Source organism: Lutra lutra, chromosome 4, assembly GCF_902655055.1.
Source record: "Lutra lutra chromosome 4, mLutLut1.2, whole genome shotgun sequence".
In the NCBI taxonomy this organism is placed as follows: domain Eukaryota; kingdom Metazoa; phylum Chordata; class Mammalia; order Carnivora; family Mustelidae; genus Lutra; species Lutra lutra.
Window position 1 is genome coordinate 85,311,209 of NC_062281.1, and position 19,151 is coordinate 85,330,359.

The 19,151-nt window shown below is 37.2% G+C and overlaps 1 protein-coding gene across 2 annotated transcripts in view; it reads left to right on the forward strand.

Annotated features, from left to right (window-relative positions):
* PRKDC (protein kinase, DNA-activated, catalytic subunit) overlaps positions 1 to 19,151 on the forward strand; it is a 228,912-nt gene that overhangs the window by 57,178 nt on the left and 152,583 nt on the right. For both annotated transcript variants that reach the window (XM_047723583.1, XM_047723584.1), the window contains exons 26-31: positions 623 to 730; positions 4,020 to 4,246; positions 12,420 to 12,514; positions 14,002 to 14,101; positions 15,207 to 15,340; positions 18,731 to 18,985. In XM_047723583.1, coding sequence (XP_047579539.1) covers positions 623 to 730; positions 4,020 to 4,246; positions 12,420 to 12,514; positions 14,002 to 14,101; positions 15,207 to 15,340; positions 18,731 to 18,985 — 919 coding nt within the window. The remainder of the gene's footprint in view (positions 1 to 622; positions 731 to 4,019; positions 4,247 to 12,419; positions 12,515 to 14,001; positions 14,102 to 15,206; positions 15,341 to 18,730; positions 18,986 to 19,151) is intronic.

The window sequence follows — 19,151 nt, forward strand, 5'->3', positions numbered from 1 at the left end:
TGATCTGGCTTTTGTTTTGTCACCAAACGGGTGTGAATCATGCTATAGGGAACCACATGTTCATTATATGCCTTTATCTTTTTTATTTTTTGAGAGAGGGAGAGAGAGAACAGGGTAGGGGGAATGGGGCAGAAGGAGAGGGAGAGAGAGAATCTCAAGCAGGCTCCATGCTAGGCATGACTCAGGGCTCAGTCTTGTGAACCTGAGATCATGACCTCAGCTGATATCAAGAGTCAGATGCTTAATGGATTAAGCCACCCAGGCACCCTGGTCACTATTTGCTTTTTAGCTGAATAATGATAATGTCTCTGATCCTGAATACCTCATATGCATGTTTAGCATCAAATTAATGAAACAAATAATTTTTTAAAAAACAGCATCTGCTTCCATGTTAGAAGAACAATAAGTTTTAATATGTGTATTTTTCTCTGCTGGACTCTTAGGAAGAAGAGAAGAAGAGCTAGAAAGAACATGTTCATCATTGAATTTTAACTAGGAAAGGAAACTAATGAAACCATTGTAGTATTACCACTTAATTTTTCCTGTTATTTAAACAGAACTCTTTCCAATATTAGGTTACTTTAACATAAAGAAAATAAACTCTAATGGTATTGTTCTTCAGGTGACAAGGCAACTATATGAGCCCCTAGTTATGCAGCTGATTCACTGGTTCACAAGCAATAAGAAATTTGAAAGTCAGGATACTGTTGCCTTACTAGAAACGATATTGGTGAGTAATGGTTGATTCTTTTCTTATTATTTGTATCAACTAGTTATGTTTGATCTATATTTAGAACTTTAAAAAACATTACCTGTCAAGATATCTTTTGTTTTAGAGAATTTGTGAAATGACATTTTAACTGACAGGATGCCATAGTTATTTATTGAAGTACTACTTTTAAATATCTGCAAGCAGTGTGCACATTTTTTAAAAAAGATTTATTTATTTGAGAGAGGGAGAGCACAAATGGGGGAAGGGGCAGAGGAGAGAAACCTCAAGCAGACTCCCTGCTGAGTGCAAAGCCTGACATGGGGCTCAATCCCAGGACCCATAAGATCATGACCTGAGCCAAAACTAAGAGTTAGATGCTCAGCCAACTAAGCCACCCAGGTGCCCCTGCACATTTTGTTGTCGTTATTGTTATTTTGTCCTCTTTTTTGGGAAAGTGGTTATGAATTGACAAAATTTATCTACATTAAGGCTGTGTGTGTGTGTGTGTGTGTGTGTGTGTGTGTGTAGAGTAGGAGTGAATAAGAATGTGCTTGGACTTTGCTTCAGTTGCAGTATCCTCTTTAAAAAAAAATAACCCATAGTACAGTAATTAAGAGTAAAAAGAATTTTTTGAGCTTATTCAATTTTCTCTTGCATTCAGATTCGACAACTAAAGAGCCCTAGAAAGAGTATCCATGTCTGAACTAGAGGGTATTGTGCTGAGCAAAATATGTCAATCAGAGAAAGACAATTATCATATGATCTCTCTGATATTGAGGAATTTGAGAGGCCAGGTGGGGAGTTTCTCTGGGGAAGGGAGGGAAAAATGAAACAAGGTGGGACTAGGGAGGGAGACAAGCCATAAGAGACTCTTAATCTCAGTTAACATACTGAGGGTTGCTCGATTGGGGGGCGGCTGGAATAGGGTAGCTGGATTACAGACATTGGGGAGGGTTTGTGCTATGGTGAGTGCTGTGAATTGTGTAAGACTGATGATTCACAGACATGAACTTTTACACAATTCACAGAATTGTGTAAGACTGATGATTCACAGACCGGGGCAAATAATACATTATATGTTAAAAAAAAAAAAAAAAAAAAAGTATCCATGTCTGTAGAACTACTCTGGGACCATAGAGTTAGAATCCTGAGACTGTAGAGGTAGAATCATTAAGATTTGATCACTGGTTCATTGAGGACAGAAGCAGGGAGGTCACCTAAAGCCTTAGTGTCTTTGACACTGATTTTATTGTAATTGTCTGAGTTTTTGCAAATGAGTTTACGTTTGATTCCTTTAAATGTCATCTTATTTGATTTTACCTGTTTTTTTCCTATAATTTGGTTTTGTCGTATATTGACTTTGAAATCAGAAGCTCCAGTTAAATGCATAGCAAGTTTGTCCAAACAGACATCTTTTAATTCCATGTTATTGTAAACTGATTCCAATTTGAATGTGTGTGTCACTTTCTGTGAACTCTGAGAGGAGCCAGAGGAAATACGGAATTTGACATTGGGCATCTGTACAGAGGAAATAAAGGCAGAAGGTGTTTGGTGTGTTTGTGAGGATTTCACCTGTTGTGTTTTGCTTGCATGGGAGCTTATTAAGAGGCGGGCTGGGGAGACATACCAGGCAGAGCAGCAGAACATTGCATGTAGGACAACTACATGCTGCAGGTTGTCCAAGACAGTCCTAATTATACTGGTTGTGTGTGTAATGATAATAGCACACTTTTCACTCTCAGAGTTATACTAGTTGGATGCCGTGTTGTGGGCAGTGGGAGTTACTGAACATTTTAAATTAGGATGGTGACATGGTATCTATGGTTTAATTCCCTGCAGTGTTTACCAATAAGTCCTGCCTATAATACATTTAACTAAATTTAACTTGTGGTTTATTTGCATTCAGATGGATTTATTCTAATGTTTCTATTTTAGCTGTTTTTGTTCCCTCTTGATCCTTGGAGGGAGCTTTAGGAAGGGTTTCAGAAAGAAATCAGATAAGATCCTGATAATGTAAAGTGAGATAGTGGAGGAAAGGAACTGGTAAAGGAGGAACTGTGAAGTTGGTATAGCGCTGGAGTGAAAGCATGTCTGTTAGGTTTCCCAGTAGGAATTGCTAATCCCCTAATGTCAGCACATGCATTATTTACCATTGTTCTGAGAAGCAATAAATATCACCTCTTTACATTTCCACAGTTAATTGCTTCTTAAATTAGCACTATAATTAGCACTATAATCAAAGATTTTGCATGTTGTGAATAACTGGGGATGTTAGGTAGAAGAACTCCCTTATTTCAGCGTTCAGTATAGTTTTTCAAGTTATAACTTTCCTATACAGATCTAAGAGGGAATTATGTCTAGAAGGAAAAAAAAGACATTCAAATTTCCTCGTTTGAATGTTTTTTTCAGATATTTAAAGATGGTGCCTTTACTCCTAAAGTAAATTTTAAAGCTTTTATAGAAACTGATATTTTCAGAACCACATTTCCATATGATTTTACTTTATATAGCATTACAGTTCTCTTGGAACCTAGAAGGATCTTTTTTCTTTAACCTTAACTGAGCATCTCAGATACTGTTATGAGGTAAAATCATCAACAGAAACTTTTAGGAGGGGCGCCTATGTGGCTTAGTGGGTTAAGCCTCTGCTTTTGGCTCAGGTCATGATCTCAGGGTCCTGGGATCAAGCCCCGCATCAGACTCTCTGCTCAGCAGGGAGCCTGCTTCCCCCTCCCCTTCTGCCTTTCTCTCCCCTACTTGTGATCTCTAGCTCTCTTTGTCAAATAGATAAATAAAATCTTTAAAAAAAAAAAAAGAAAGAAAGAAAGAAACTTTTAGGATGTAGCCATTGAGTTTCTTCAGGGAAAGGAGAGACTATTTTGTTGCTACATAATTAAAATATTCTCTCTTTTTTGCATGGGTTTTTCAGTTTCTTTTTTTTTGTTTTGTTTTGTTTTAAAGATATTTATTTATGTATTTATTTATTTGACAGAGAGGGAGAGAGGGAGCAAGCACAAATAGGAGGAGTGGCAGGCAGGGGAGAAGCAAGCTCCCCACTGAGCAAGGAACCTGTTGTTCCTTTACTAGGAACAGTAAAGTTCCTAGTTTTCTTTCTTTCTTTTTTTTTTTAGTTTTTTCATTATGTCAAAAGGACATAGTTTTTAGAGTTTAGATTCTAAACAATCTGATTGGTTTTACTAGTACTTATTTTTTATTGAATAGTGCTCTAAATTAATTTTCACAATACGCTATAGTTATATTCAGAGAAGACCAGGGTGTTCAGTTGTCATCTTATGTTTCATTTTAGGATGGAATTGTAGATCCTGTTGACAGTACTTTAAGAGATTTTTGTGGTCGGTGTATTCGCGAATTCCTCAAGTGGTCCATTAAGCAGACAACACCACAGCAGCAGGAAAAAAGTCCAGTAAATACCAAATCGCTTTTCAAACGACTGTACAGCTTTGCACTTCACCCCAGTGCTTTCAAGAGGCTAGGGGCATCACTTGCCTTTAATAATATCTATAGAGAATTCAGGTAAGTAAGCCATATGACAGGAAAGAATATAAAATAAGTTATTAATTTTTCGTAGTAATTGTGAAAAGTGACTGTTCTTTATCTGTGTATTCCTATATCAGGCATATAATTAACTATTATGTGTTAGATGCTGTTCTGGGGATTAAAAAATGAGTTAACATGCAGTTCACATTCAGGAAGCTCAGAAACTACTGAGAAATACATACAAACATAATACCACAGCAGTCTTATAAATGCAACAGAAGACATAATTTTGGATTACAGAAGAGGTGGATCTAATCCATCTTGAGTAGGTTAAAGAAATCTTCCTGTGGCATTTATTCTTAGATGAAGCTTAAAAGATTAATCAGCCAAAGCATTTCAGATCAAAGGGTTAAGGTACAGATAAAAAATAGGATGTTATATAAGGAGATGAAGACATTTTATTTTTCTTGACTGTGGAGTTGGAAGTTTGGAAGGGAACATAGTGAGACTGGCCAGGAGCCTTTGTAGAGTTAAAAAAAATAGGTTACTTCTAGTGACAACAAGTCCCTGGAGTTTTGGGAGAAGAAAGCTGCATGCTTAAATTTCCTCCTAAAATCCATCTGCCTATAGCTGTATGGAGAATAGATCTGAGTGATAGAAGACAAGGTGAGGAAATCAGTGAAGGGGCTGTTTCAGAAGTCAAAAAAAAAAAAAAAATCATTAGTCCCTAACCTAAGGTTGTAGTAGTGTTTATTCATTCATTTATTGTTACTTATTAAGAATACTATGTGATAGGCTCTGTGCCAAATCCTGGTGATAAAAAGATATAGCCATTCATGAAGGTTGCATATTTAAAAAGATAAAAATTAATTACATAGGTAATTTTAAAACTTATTACTGAAATCAGTTCTTTTAAGTATTAGTAGATGATTACAAGTAATTTTATAATGAAGAACCTGACTTTGTTTGGTCCAGATAGTTTTTCTCTGGAAATGGCTGTTATGATAAAGTTGAGGAAAGCAATTATAAAAATAAGATAGGTGATAGAGAAAAAGAGAGAGGTGATGGATGGATGGATGGATGGATAGGAAACTGTGTATTTGTGTGTGTATACATGTGCACATTTATGTGAAAGTTGACTAGAGTTTGAAGCTAGTATGTTTTTTTTTAGCTTTTTAAACTGTGAAACTTCATGTACAGAAGAGTGTTTAAAACATATGTATGAATCTGTCACTATTTCAGATGACACAGTATTATATGTACAAATCCCTAGAGACTTCACCAAAAAACTATTAGAACTAGTTCAGTAAAGTTGTAGGACACAAAATCAATATAAACAAATCTATTGCATTTCTATTCTTCTAACCAATTATTAGGTTTAAATTAAGAAAACAATCCCATTTATAACTGCATCAAAAAGAATAAAATACCTAGGAATAAATTTAACCAGGGAGGTGAAAAATCCATACGTTAAAAACCATAAGACATTGTTGAAAGCAACTGAAGAAGACACAAATCAGTGGAAAGATATACCATGCTCATGGATTGGAAGGATTTATATTGTTAAAATGCCAATCCTCCCCAAAGCCATCAACACATTCAGTGCAATCCCTATCAAAATTTTAATGGCATTTTTCACAGAAACCAAACAATCCTAAAATTTGTGTGAAACTAAAAATACATCAAAAAGCCAAAGCAATCTTGAGAATGAAGAACAAAGTTGGAGTCATCGTGCTCCCCAGTTTTAAACTATACTATGAAAGCTGTAGTAATCAAAACAGTGTGGTATTGGCATAAAACAGGTCCGTGGAACAAAATAGAGAGCCTAGAAATAAACCCCTGCAAACATGGCCAATTAATTTTTGACCCCGGAGCCAAGAATAAACAGTAGGAAAAGGACAATCTCTTTACTACCTGTTGATGTTAGGAAAACTGGACAGCCACATGCAAAAGAATGAAACGACTAATATCTTGTACCATACACAAAAATTAACTCAAAATGAATTAAAGACTTGAATATAAGACCTGAAACCATAAAATTCCCGGAAGAAAACATAGGTGGTAAGGTGTTTGACATCAGTTTTGGCAATGATGTTTTGGTTCTAACTCCAAAAGCAAAGGTAGCAAAAGCAAAAATAAGTATCTGGGACTGTGTCAACTAAAAGCTCCTGTATGGCATAGGAAACCATCAATAAAATGAAAAGGTGACAAAAGGTGATCAGTATCACTAGTCATCAGGGAAATGCAAATCAAAACCACAGTGAGATATAACCTCATGCCTGTTAGAATGGCTACTATGAAAAAGATAAGAAATATTGAATGTTGGCAGGGATGTAGAAAAAGGGGAATCCTTGTGTACTGCTAATAGGAATGTACTGCTGATAAATTGCCACAGCTACTATGGAAAATATGGAGGTTTCTCACTAATTTAAAATAAAAGTACCATATGATCAAGCAATTCCACTTTTGGGTATTTATCCAAAGGAAATGAAACATTCAGAAAGATATATGTACCCCTATGATTATTGCAGCATTATTTAAAATAGCCAAGATATGGAAAGTGTCCATCAGTGGATGAATGGATAAAGGAAATGTGGTATATGTATACAATGCAGTATTACTCAGCCATAAAAAAAAGAATGAAACCATGCCATCTATGAAAAAAATAGACGGACCTTGAGGGCATTATGTTAGGTAAAATAAGTCAAAGAAAGACAAATACCTATGGTCTTATTTGTGAAGTCTTTAAAAAAAATAAAAATAAAAAGGTAAACTCATAGAATAGATTGGTGGTTGCCACAGGCTGGGAAGAGGGATAGGCAAAATGGGTAATGGGTCAAAAGGTACAAACTTCCAGTTATGAAATAAATAATTGTAGGGTTGTACAGACATGCCTCATTTTATTGTGCTTCATTTTTTTTTTTTTAAGATTGGGTTGGGGGCAGAGGGAGAAGCAGACTTCCCACTGAGCAAGGAGCCTGATGTGGGACTTAATTGAAGGACTCGATTCCAGGATTCTGGGATCATGACTTGAGCTGAAGGCAGATGCTTAACTGACTAAGCCACCCAGGCACCCCTTATTGTGCCTGTCTTTATTGCTCTTCACAGATACTGCATTTTTTACTTATTGACTTTGAGTAGGTCTATTGGCACTGCTTTTGAAACATTTACTCACTTTGTATCTCTAAGTCATGTTTTGGTAATTCTTACATTATTTCAAACTTTTTCATTATTCCTGTATTTGGCATAGTGATCTCTGATGGTGATCTTTTTTTTTTTTTAAGATATTATTTATTTGACAGAGAGACACAGTGAGAGAGGGATCACAAGCAGCAGGAGTGGGAGAGGGAGAAGTAGGCTTCCTGCTGAGTCAGAGCCCAATGAATGGCTCAGTTCCAGAACCCTGGAATCATGACCTGAGCCGAAGGTAGATGCTTAACAGCTGAGCCACCCAGGACCCCCTCTGATGCTGATCTTTGATGTAACTATTGTAATTGTTTTGTGGTGCCATGAACTGCTCCCATATAAGACAGTGAACTTAATTGATAAATGTTGTTTGTGTTTGAGTGTCCACCAACTGGCTCTTCACCTGTCTCCCTCTCCTCCGGCTCCCCATTCCTTGAGACACACCAATGTTGAAATTAGGCCAACTAATAACCCTACAAGGGCCTCTAAGTGTTACAGTGAAAGGAAGAGTTACACATCTCTCAGTTTAAATCAAAAGCTAGAAACGATTAAGCTTAGTGCAGAAGGCATATCAAAGGCCAAGATAGGACAAAAGCTAGGCCTCTTACATCAGTAAGACAAGTAGTGAATGCCAAGGAGAAGTTCTTGAAGGAAATTAAAGCTGACACTCCAGTGAACACATGGATGAAAAGGAAGTGAGACAGACTCATTGCTGATAGGAAGAAAATTATAGTGGTCTGGGTAAAAGATCAGACCACCCATAAAACTCCCTTAGGCCAAAGCCTAATCCAGAGCAAGGCCCTAACTCTCTTCAGTTTTATGCAGTGAGAGAGGTAAGGAAGGTGCAGAAGAAAGTCTCAGGCTAGCAGAGGATCCATGAGGTTTAAGGAAAGAAACCGTTTTCATAACATTAAAGTACAAGATAAAGCAGCAAGTGCTGATGTAGAAGCTGTAACAAGTTATCTAGAAGATCTAGCTAAGATAATTAATGAAGGTGCCTACACTAAGCAACAGATTTTCAGTGTAGGTGAAACAGCCTTCTACTGGAAGAATAATCCATCTAGTGCTTTCATAGCTAGAGAGAAGTCAGTGCCTTGCTTCAAAGATTCAAAGGACAGGCTGACTCTCCTGTTAGAGGCTAATGTAGCTGGTGACTGAGTTAGAGCCAGTGCTGATTTACCATTCTGAAAATCCTACAGCCGTTCAGAATTGTGCTAAATTTACTCTGCCTGTACTCTAAATGGAACAACAAAGCCTGGATGATAGCACATCTGTTTACAATCTGGTTTATTGAATATTTTAAGCCCACTGTTGAGAACTACTGCTTAGAAACAAAGATTCCTTTCAAAATATTACTGCTTGGTGACAATGCATCTGGTCACCCAAAAGCTCTGATGGAGAGATTCCATAAGATGATTTGTTTTCATGCCTGCTAACACAATATCCATTCTGCAGTTAGTGGGTCAAAGAGTAATTTTGACTTTCAGGTCTCCTTATTTAAGTCATACATTTCATAAGGCTATAAATGCCATAGAGAATGATTCCTCTGATGAATCTAGGCAAAGTAAATTGAAAACCTGGAAAGGATTCACCATTCTAAACACCATTAAGAAAGTTCATGGTTCATGGGAGGAGGTCAAAACATCAACATTTACAGTGGTTTGGAAGAAGTTGATTCTAACCTCATGGATGACTTTGAGGGGTTTCAGACTTTGGTGGAGGGAGTAACTGCAGATGTGGTGAAAAGAGCAAGAGAGCCAGAATCAGAAGTGAAGCCTGAAGGTGTGAGTGAATTACTGCAATCTCATGACAAAACTTCAGTGGATGAGTTGCTTCTTGTGGATGAGCAAAGAAAGTGGTTTCTTGAGATGGAGTCTACTTATGGTGAAGATTCTGTGAAGATTGTTGAAATGACAATAAAGGATTTAGAATACTATATAAACTTAGTTGGTAAAATAGTGGTGGGGTTTGAGAAGATTGATTTCAGTTTTGAAAGAGATTCTGGTGTGGGTGAAATGCTACCAAATAGCATCACATGCTATGGAGAAATTGGATCTGAAAGGAAGAGTTGATCTATGCAGCAAACTTCTCTGTTGTCTTATTTGAAGAAATGGTCACAGCTACCCAACCTTGAGCAGCCACAAACCCAATCATTGAATACCAGCCATCAATATCAAAGCAAAACGCTCCACCAGCAAAATGATTATGACTTGCTGAAAGCTCAGAAGATGGTTAGTATTTTTTAGCAGCGAAGTATTTTTAATTAAGGCATATACATTTTGTAGACATAATACTGTTGTGCACTTAATATACAGTGTAAACATAACTTTTATATGTCCTGGGGAACCAAAAAATTCACTTCACTCCCCTTGTTGAGATAATTGCTTTATTTTGGTCACCTGGAACCAAACTCGTTATATCTCTGAGGTGTGCCTATAAGGTACACCTGTACCTATAAGGTACGCCTATAAGTATGGTGACCATAGTTAATAATACTCTATTACATATTTTAAAAAGTTGCTAGGACAGTTGATTTTAAATGTTCATATCACAAGGAAAAAAATTTTGTAACTGTATTGTGCTCAACGTTAACTAGACTTACTGTGGTGATCATATTATAATGTATACAAATACAGAGTTGCTATGTGTACTCCTGGAATTAATATATGTCAAGTATGCCTCAGGTTAAAAAAAAAAAAAACTCTGTAGTTTATTTAATAGTAAAAAAAGTTTTTGTATACTCACTACCTATGTTAAAAAATGGAGTATTTTCAATATTTCAGACCTTCCTCTTCTCTGAACTAATCATTTTTCCTTTATGTTACTTATTCCTTTGTCTTTTTTGTTTCCCTTTGTATGTTTATACCCTAAGTGACATACTTTGGATTTTGGAAAGCAGTAAATGTCAGTGTTTTCACGGTTAGGTGGAGTTTCCTGAGAGGATACTGAGACTGGTATCAGCTTCCATGAAAGTTTACAGGAGCCCATTCCAAGGAATTAGAGTGACAGGGTTCATGTTAATTTGGGGAAGCAGAGGACTCCAGAATGGTGTGAAATGGACCACACTGACATCTGGGAGAAATATTGTCTAAGAGTGTGGACTGCCGGGGCGCCTGGGTGGCTCAGTGGGTTAAAGCCTCTGCCTTCGGCTCAGGTCATGATCCCAGGGTCCTGGGATCGAGCCCTGCATCGGGCTCTCTGCTCAGCGGGGAGCCTGCTTCCTTCTCTCTCTCTCTCTGCCTGCCTCTCTGCTTACTTGTAATCTCTGTCTGTCAAATAAATAAATAAAATCTTTAAAAAAAAAAAAAAAAGAGTGTGGACTGCCCTTTAACTTCTGAATCTCAGTTCCCATTGGTCCACCTCCATGTGTCAGGAGCATGTCAAAGCAAAATTCTCTTGTGGTATAAATGAGCACTGTCAGCTGATCCAGGTTGAACATGGACAGAAGAAGAACTTTAAGTACCTGATCATGGTAGGCCAGGTTAAGAGAGGAATTTGTGCCATCTTCTGTATGGATTGAAAAATCCATACTGTGGTGTTTTGGCAGAGACCGCTGTTAATAAGCCTCTTTCTTGGGTCCTTACCTGTCATGTCTGTGTCTCCTTGCCTCTCCTCTTGGTTGTCCCCTGAACTTCTTCCCTGTGTTTGATAATTTGTTTCCTTTTTGTCTCGTGTCTTCCTTTTTGGATACTGTTGATTTATTGGATCAACAATAAATCTTTTGGGATTTTTGGGAAAAGGGGCATGAGAGATAAATTTTTTGAGATCTTGCATGTTAAATAATATAAAACAAGATTTGTTTCCTTTCGGCATGCTAACAAACTGTTTTGTACACCTTTCTTTGGAAGCACAGTTCTAGGGCATCATTTTGTCATGTCGTTTCTCTACTTAACCTTCTTTAGTCGGTGTTGATAGCATAAGCTAAAAACTATTATACTCAGCCTGGCCTTTCAAGACCCCTTTCCCCAACTTTTGCAGCCTCATCACAAACTGCTCTTCTAAATGAACCTTTTCTTCTAGCTTTGCCAGTTTGCTCTCTGTCTCCTGTGTTTTTTTTAATCTTGCCTCCATGTCCTTGTCTGTACCACACATTTATCAGTAATGTCCTTTATTTTCAGATCATGTGTCAGATCATGGTGTGTGACACTAGGGGAGAGGTGGAGCTTGTGGCACTCTGACAGACCCTGCCCCTCCTAGGATTCAAACTTAAAAAAAGAAACTAGGACCGTATTTAATTAATGAATTAATTGATTGATTAGGATGAACTAATTCTTGTTCTAAGTGCTCTCCGTCCTGAGCACTTCACTCCAGTTCTCTTTGTTCCAGGAATGCGCTCCTTCCCAGTGGGGCATGTAGTGACCCAGCACTTCATCACACAAGTACAACTTCCAACTCGTACTTTTCTGTGATCTCCTCTGAGACTTAGTGCCTCGCCTTGTCATTTTATACTTAATCATTTACTGTCCAGTGTTATTAAAGAGCAGATTTTCGAGGGAAAGGTCTGCCCTCTGCCCTTCACCCATCCATGGTCCACAGACACTGTTAATTGAATTATTTACTTTCATGTGCATGATGTGCTTGTAAAAGGCTTCACGTTTACTATTGATGTTGACTGACTTTTGGATAGGGTGAGAGCACTTGAAATTCTTTTATTTTGAAAGAATGTGGATGTGGTATGAGACCTTCTTTTCTATTAATTTTAATGAGGTGTGTAGAAGTGTGGTCACAATGAGGTGTGTAGAAGTGTGGTCTGAGGTTATGTGCTGTGAGCAGTTCTACAGATGGAAGGGTCCTTGTGTGCAGAGAAAAAGCCAGTGTTGCCTCTTTTATTTTATGTAGTTTTTGGTCTGCTCTTGAGGAAATTTTCTTCACAGAAGTATTTTAGGTTGTTTTATGTTTCAAAACATTTGAGCCATTTTTTTTTAAAATAAATTTATGTACTCTTTGATAACATTACTTTTTTCCCTTGTCACTCCTGCTTTATTATTTTCCTAGGTGAGGTTCAGTATTCTTTATTTTACAGGGAAGAAGAGTCTCTGGTAGAACAGTTTGTGTTTGAAGCTTTGGTTACATATCTGGAAAGTCTGGCCTTAGCACATGCAGATGAGAAATCCTTAGGTAGGTCTTATCTGAGCTATTTGTTTGCACACCAATTCTGTTTGTCTGACAAATCTCTAAGAGCTTTTCTACTCAGGGGTTAAGCCTCAAATAGTTCTCTCATAAAGTGGCGTTTTTTCTCCCGTCTCCCATTTAGTGTGGTAAGTGTGAAGGGGAGATATGCCCCTCTGGTGCCTCTTCAATGCCCGCCTCCTCTGAAGGCCCACAGATTTTCCAGGGTGTGCCCTTGGTGGCCACAGAGCTTGACCCCTGGCCTGTCAGAGATCCTGTCCAGGACAGGTGGGGCATTTTTATTGTGCAGCTCCAATGAATCCAGCCAGTTTCACAGATGATGTGAAATGTGAGAATGTACAATTGTACCATGTAAAGAAAGCTGGGTGCAGTAACCACTGAGATGTGCCAATGTCTCACTGATGCCAGCTTAAAACGTGGAAAATAGATCTCATTACAAGATTGTGATAAAACTGTTTCGACCATAATTAAGAAATAATACAAAATAATAAGTCAGAAATAGACTTAAAGTAGCTAAGAGAGTAATAAATGGTAGTCTTTACAGTTAAATTCTGTCCAGCAGGTATTATGAACATCCTGGAATTTCTGGGCTGGAAGTCTTCTTAGACATCTTACCCAGAGAATTTTTTAAGTGACTGATCTAGGTCACATAGCTATGTGTAGCAGAACTGTTTTCACTTATCTAGAATCTATTTTGTTCATTTTTTCAAAAGACAAGTTGAGCTCTATTATCCTTCATGTTGATAGCCTACAATGGGTAAAAATGCTTAAAATTTAGCTCTTGTCATCAAAGAGTTTTAAATTGCTTTGTTTATCTTGACAGCTTATATAGATGAATTTTTTCAACAAGTGAAACTTAACTCTTAAAAATCACTGCCACATTTTCAAAGCATAGAAAGAACTTATTCTTGGTTACAGAACTCAAGTTCTATAAGGCTCCTTTCCTAAATAACCCAGGATGTCTGTGGATGGTTTTACTAATTTACTTTGATTCTTCTACAATAGCTGTATTATTAAGCTATCATATGGCTTAACTTACATAAGAAGAAGGGGAGGTCAGGGAATTTATGCCCCTTTACTAATAGCCTTAAATTAAGGTAAATAGGATGGGCCCGGTCTGTGAGTTTCGTGATACCCGTAGAGTCTCTTCCACCTCAAATCCCTTATGTGAGGCTGTACTTTGGCTAGCTGGGGGCTGGTGGAGCAGTTTCTCATTAGGTGCAGTATTGCTGTGAGTGTGTTTGTGCATGTGCACTCTACTATCCTGCAATCTTAAATGTAGATTTTGTTTTTGTTTTGGGACAATGTAAATTATTTATAAAATTTGCATTCTGAGAGATGAAACAATATTAACTCTATTGTAAAATTACCTTTTTAGTTAAAAAACTAGGTCAATAAACTTATAATGCCATTTTATTAATAATAATCTGCTATATGTCTCCTTTTGGAAATGTATTTTTTATACTTGAGAACAGGTACACTTCAACAATGTTGTGATGCCATTGATCACCTAAGGCGTATCATTGAAAAGAAGCATGTATCTTTAAACAAAGTAAAAAAGCGACGTAGGCCACGGTAGGTGATATTGCTTGCCTTTTTTTCCCTCACCAACAAAACTAATTCTCAGTTAGTAAAAGAGAATTTGAAAGGAATGTGTGGCAGCATAAAAAATTAATTTTCTAAACAAGGAAAGCATGGAAATAGGGCTTTTCTAGGATACTAAAAAACTTTGTATTTGAAAATGCTTAGTTTAAGGTATAAATTTATAACAGACATTTATTTTATCTGCACTAATTTTGAATATAAATTTGATGTGGAATTATTTGACTAGAGAATGCACAAACTATTATGGAGTAAATTTGAAATATAAAAATTGAAATAGTAGCATTTTGACAGTCATGGGATTACAGAATTATGAAATGCAGCTACCCAAAGCCAAGGCTGGCTTACTAACCAGTGGTTTCCAGTCTTTGCTGTTAATTCCATTCTAGCAAGGTCTCATTCTCCAAAAGGATGGGGTGTGCCATGCATCAACCTCTCCAGATCTGTGTAGGGTGTCTGGGGAATCTGCTGGCTGCTACTACTCTGCAGAAGCATTGGTACATGTAAATTGGATATTAATATTTTTTCTGTTTTTTTTTTTCAAATTGCTTCCTTCAGATCCTATTGTTAACTTTTGACCTCTCTAGATCATTAGTTCTTAAACTGAAACATGCATCCGAATTACCTGGAGGTCTTGTTAAAACACAGGTTCCTGGGTTCTGCCCCCAGAATCTTATAGTAGGTCTGGAGTGGGGCCAAGAATTTGCACTTTTTGCCAAGTTTACAGATAATATTGATGCAGCTAGATCGGGGACCACAGTTTGAGAAACACTGCTTTAGATTTCAAATCCCCCTCTGTTTTAAGGTACATTGAAAAGGAAACATGAAAATATTGGTACTGTTGTTTTAAGAAATGTTTTTTAACTTTTCCCTCAAGTTAAAAAAAAAGAAAATGAAGGTAAGCAGCATTTAGGACCTAATAGTGACGATAATACACTAAAAGTAAATTGAGTCCCTTTTGATGAAGCTTCTACATGTGTTAGTGTGGCAAATTTGAATTTATGGTTTCTAGACTCTTGGGTCAACTAAATGCTAAATGTTGGGCATTTATTAAATACAGTGTGTTATCTCCATTTAGAGGATTTCCACCTGCAGCATCATTGTGTTTACTGGATGTGGTCCAATGGCTGTTAGCCCACTGTGGGAGGCCCCAAACAGAATGTCGACACAAATCTATAGAACTCTTTTATAAATTTGTTCCTTTATTGCCAGGTATTGTGATCTTTATGTCCTATAAATTATGGGTTTTGCTTTTACCAGTAGTAAAAGAGATGTGTATTTATTTAAAGTGTAACCTTTCCATTACTTAGATGAATATAACAACTAATATGTTCCTAATAAAAAAATAAGATGTTCAATAATCATTATAGATCAGTTGTATGACAAAGGATAAACTATGGGGTGTACATTTCTCAAAGATTTATAGAAGGAAAGAATAAAATTCTATTTTGATGTCAAACAATATAGAGGAAGCAAATTTAGGATTTTTCAGTATCTTTTTTTATTCTACTACCTTTTTGCTTTTTTATCTCATTTAAAGGAAATGAAGAAGAACCCTTCTTCTGGGATAACCAGTGCAGTTGTTAACATGATACTCAGTAAATAGTGAAATAATGCAGTTGTTTTATTTCACCATGTGATTAATAAGAATTTGCTAAACTGCTAAATCTGAATAATTTCAGATTTTTGTGATATTAAAGGAAATCAATGAACCTATGCTCTTTAATAACTATTGCACTAAGCCATTACACTATTCTTATAGACTTGAAATAATTACTGAAAATTTTAGTATAGGAATAAATGTTCTATATTCTCCACTAAGTCCAGACCAAGATTTGGTAGTGTAGGTATGGGGAAACTTGCCTCAGGACAGACTGAGGCCCTGTCTTCCCCCTGTGGAATGCACTTTGCAAGAGTCGAGAACCAAGATGGTGCTATGGTGTTTGGATAAGAAAGGTCATGGTACACTACAGAACATGAGGAAGAGCCATTTCTTTTTAGAAAATAGGGTAGAGTACCACTTTGGTGCTTTTTTCTCATAGAAGAAGAGGTAACAATTATTTGGTATAGTTCTAAAACTTAGAAGATTCTATATTTTGTTATGTTATGGAATGTGTTATGATGTCATATGCTATAGGTTTATATAGCATATATTGCAATTGTATTAGAAATATTTATCTATATTTGTCTACTATAATTTTATATATATAGTGGTAATGTGTATTTGGATTTTTAATGTAGAGTATTATTTTAAAAACACCACTAGTATTTTATATTTGCTTATTGCTTTTAGTTAATAAAGTTAGTCTTACACGTTGTCATTCTCACCACATGCTTATAAAGTCCATGAAGGTTGGATAGGGTGGAAGCATGCGGCATGTTTTCCTTATTGTTAAATGAAACTGTGGCCCAGATATTATATGGGTGGAACTACTAGTTGGCAGACGTTACCTCCCTCTGATTCTCCTGCAGCGCATGCAATTTATAGTGATGTCAGCTTGACTGACCCTAGACATTTCTATTGTTCTTCTCAGTTGCCTACAATAGAGACCTCGCATATTTTCAGTGAGATAAGTAGAGCTCTGCTTCTCAGAATTTCTGTTACATAAAGGATGCCAAGTAGTAGGTGAACCTAGCCCTGCTGCCAAAATATACTTTGTATAAAAGGAATGGAATTTCTTCACTGTGCTCCTCTCTGCCCTCCAATGTTGCATCCACCTTTCTCTCTGCTATCTTTTCCCCCAGTGGTTTCTTTTTTTTTTCCCCTGGGTTTTTTATTTTAATTCCAGTTAGTTAACATACAGTGTCATATTAGTTTCAGGTATCCAATATAGTAATGCAATACTTCTGTATATTATCTGGTGGTCATCATGTCAAGTACACTCCTAATCCCCACCACCAGTTTAACTGATCCTTCCAACCCCACTCCTGTCTGGTAACCATCAGTTTGTTCTTCATAGTTAAGAGTCTGTTTCTTGGTTTGCCTCTTTTTGCCCCCATATGTTTGTTTGTTTTGTTGTTGTTTGTTTGTTTGTTTGTTTTAAGATTTTATTTATTTGAGAGAGAACATAGGCAGGGTAGAGGCAGAGGGAGAAGCAGACCCCACTGAGCAGGGAGCCCAATGGACTCGATCCCAGGATCCAAGGATCTTGATCTGAGCTAAAGGCAAACATTTAAACGGATGGAACCACCTAGGTTCCCCCTGGTTTTTGTTTGTTTGTTTGTTTCTTAAATTCCACCTATAAGTGAAATCATATGGTGTTTGTCTTTTTCTGACTTACTTGCCTAGCATAATGCTCTCTAGCTCTATGTAATTGTAAATGGCAAGATTTCACTTTTTTATGTCTGAGTAATATTTATACCACATCTTCCTTATCCAGCCATCAGTTGATGGACAGGTGAGCTGCTTCTATGTCTTGGTTGTAAACAATGCTGCCCTCAGTGGTTTGTGTTTGTGTGTTATTGTTTTTTTTTTTAAGAAGGGGTGGGAGCGGTGGAGGGAGAAAGAATTTTAAATAGGCTCTACACCCAGTGTGGAGCCCAACACGGGGGCTCTTTCGATCCCACAACCCTGAGATCATGACCTGTGCCAAAATCAAGAGTCGGATACAACCTACTGAGCCACAAAGGGGCCCACCCCCAGTGGTTTTTAAGGGACAATGTTAGGTGTCTCTTTAGATCAGAAATCCTGTGTCCTGAAAGTACACTATTGTTGGGGGTGCTGGGCAACACCCAGATCAGTGGGCCATAATGACAAGTACAGACATGTCCCTACGACATGTGTCAGGGGCTTCGGACTGCTGAGGCTCATGTTGGACAGAAAGCTATGGTGACAGCAGCCATAGTTCAGAGGAGGAGAGTGAGAAGGAGGCAGGGATTTGGGACAGTTCCCTGCAATCCAGATGTGATTTCCCAGGCCTGTCTCTTGGTTCCCATGTTCCCTTTTATCATCTTTCTCTACACCTGTCTCTCTGTCCTTTTTTCTCTTCTAGGACTCAGCTAACATTCACGATAGAACTTAAATAATATTTTTATTCTTTATTTTCTTTTTCAATATTTAGTGAAAATAATGGATGTTTAATAGTTCTCTCTAAAACAAACTGGAAAACATGACATTAAATCTTTTACTTATATAGTGCTGATAGGTGTATTTTAACACAGTAGGAAAACTATTTCTTCTTTTTACTACATCAGAAATACATTAGTGTTTTGCATTCTTCTCTAACTTCTTTAGAATCAGGATGATTTGACCTTTTGAGAGTCCCTGATTTCAGAGCATACAAAATACAAATAAGTGTTTTTTCTTTAGAAAATGATTAATACTAAAGGAAAAATATCTTTTAAAAAGCAGATTATCCCTTATTCAGAAATGGTGCTGCTCTGGTAGGTACTTTATATGGGACTCTTATGGAAACTATATGTGAAATACTGTGATACTGCCAGTCTTGTTCTGGTCTGATTATGTTTGTTAACATATCAGACTTTTAATTCTTGTTTTTTTGCTATTGGGGGATGCTGTTTCTAATTAGGCACCATGATTAGATTAATTTTAATTATGTGAAAGTTATTTATATGTGTGTTTTAATCTTGTTTCTTTTTAAGGCAACACATCCCCTTCTTTATGGCTGAAAGATATTCTCAAGAACAAAGATACTTCCTTTCTCATAAACATATTTGAGGGGGGAGGAGGAGATTGTGATCGGCTGTCAGGCATTCTTGCTCAGCCTACTCTCTTCCATCTGCAAGGGCCGTTCAGCCTGAGAGCTGTGTTGCAGTGGATGGACATGCTTCTGGCAGCTTTGGAATGCTACAACACATTCATTGAAGAGAAAACCCTTGAGGCATCTGAGGTCCTAGGTAGGTAAAACCTACACATTACTGTGGTCCAGTTCCACCTGGAGTCATTCTGGGAAGTCATTTGCCCAGTCATTCTGGGCAAAAGAGCAGTGTTTGACTTGACTGGCACCACTGTCTCAGAATCACAGAAACAAAGGCGATAGCAAGGAGAATTAATTTAGTCCTT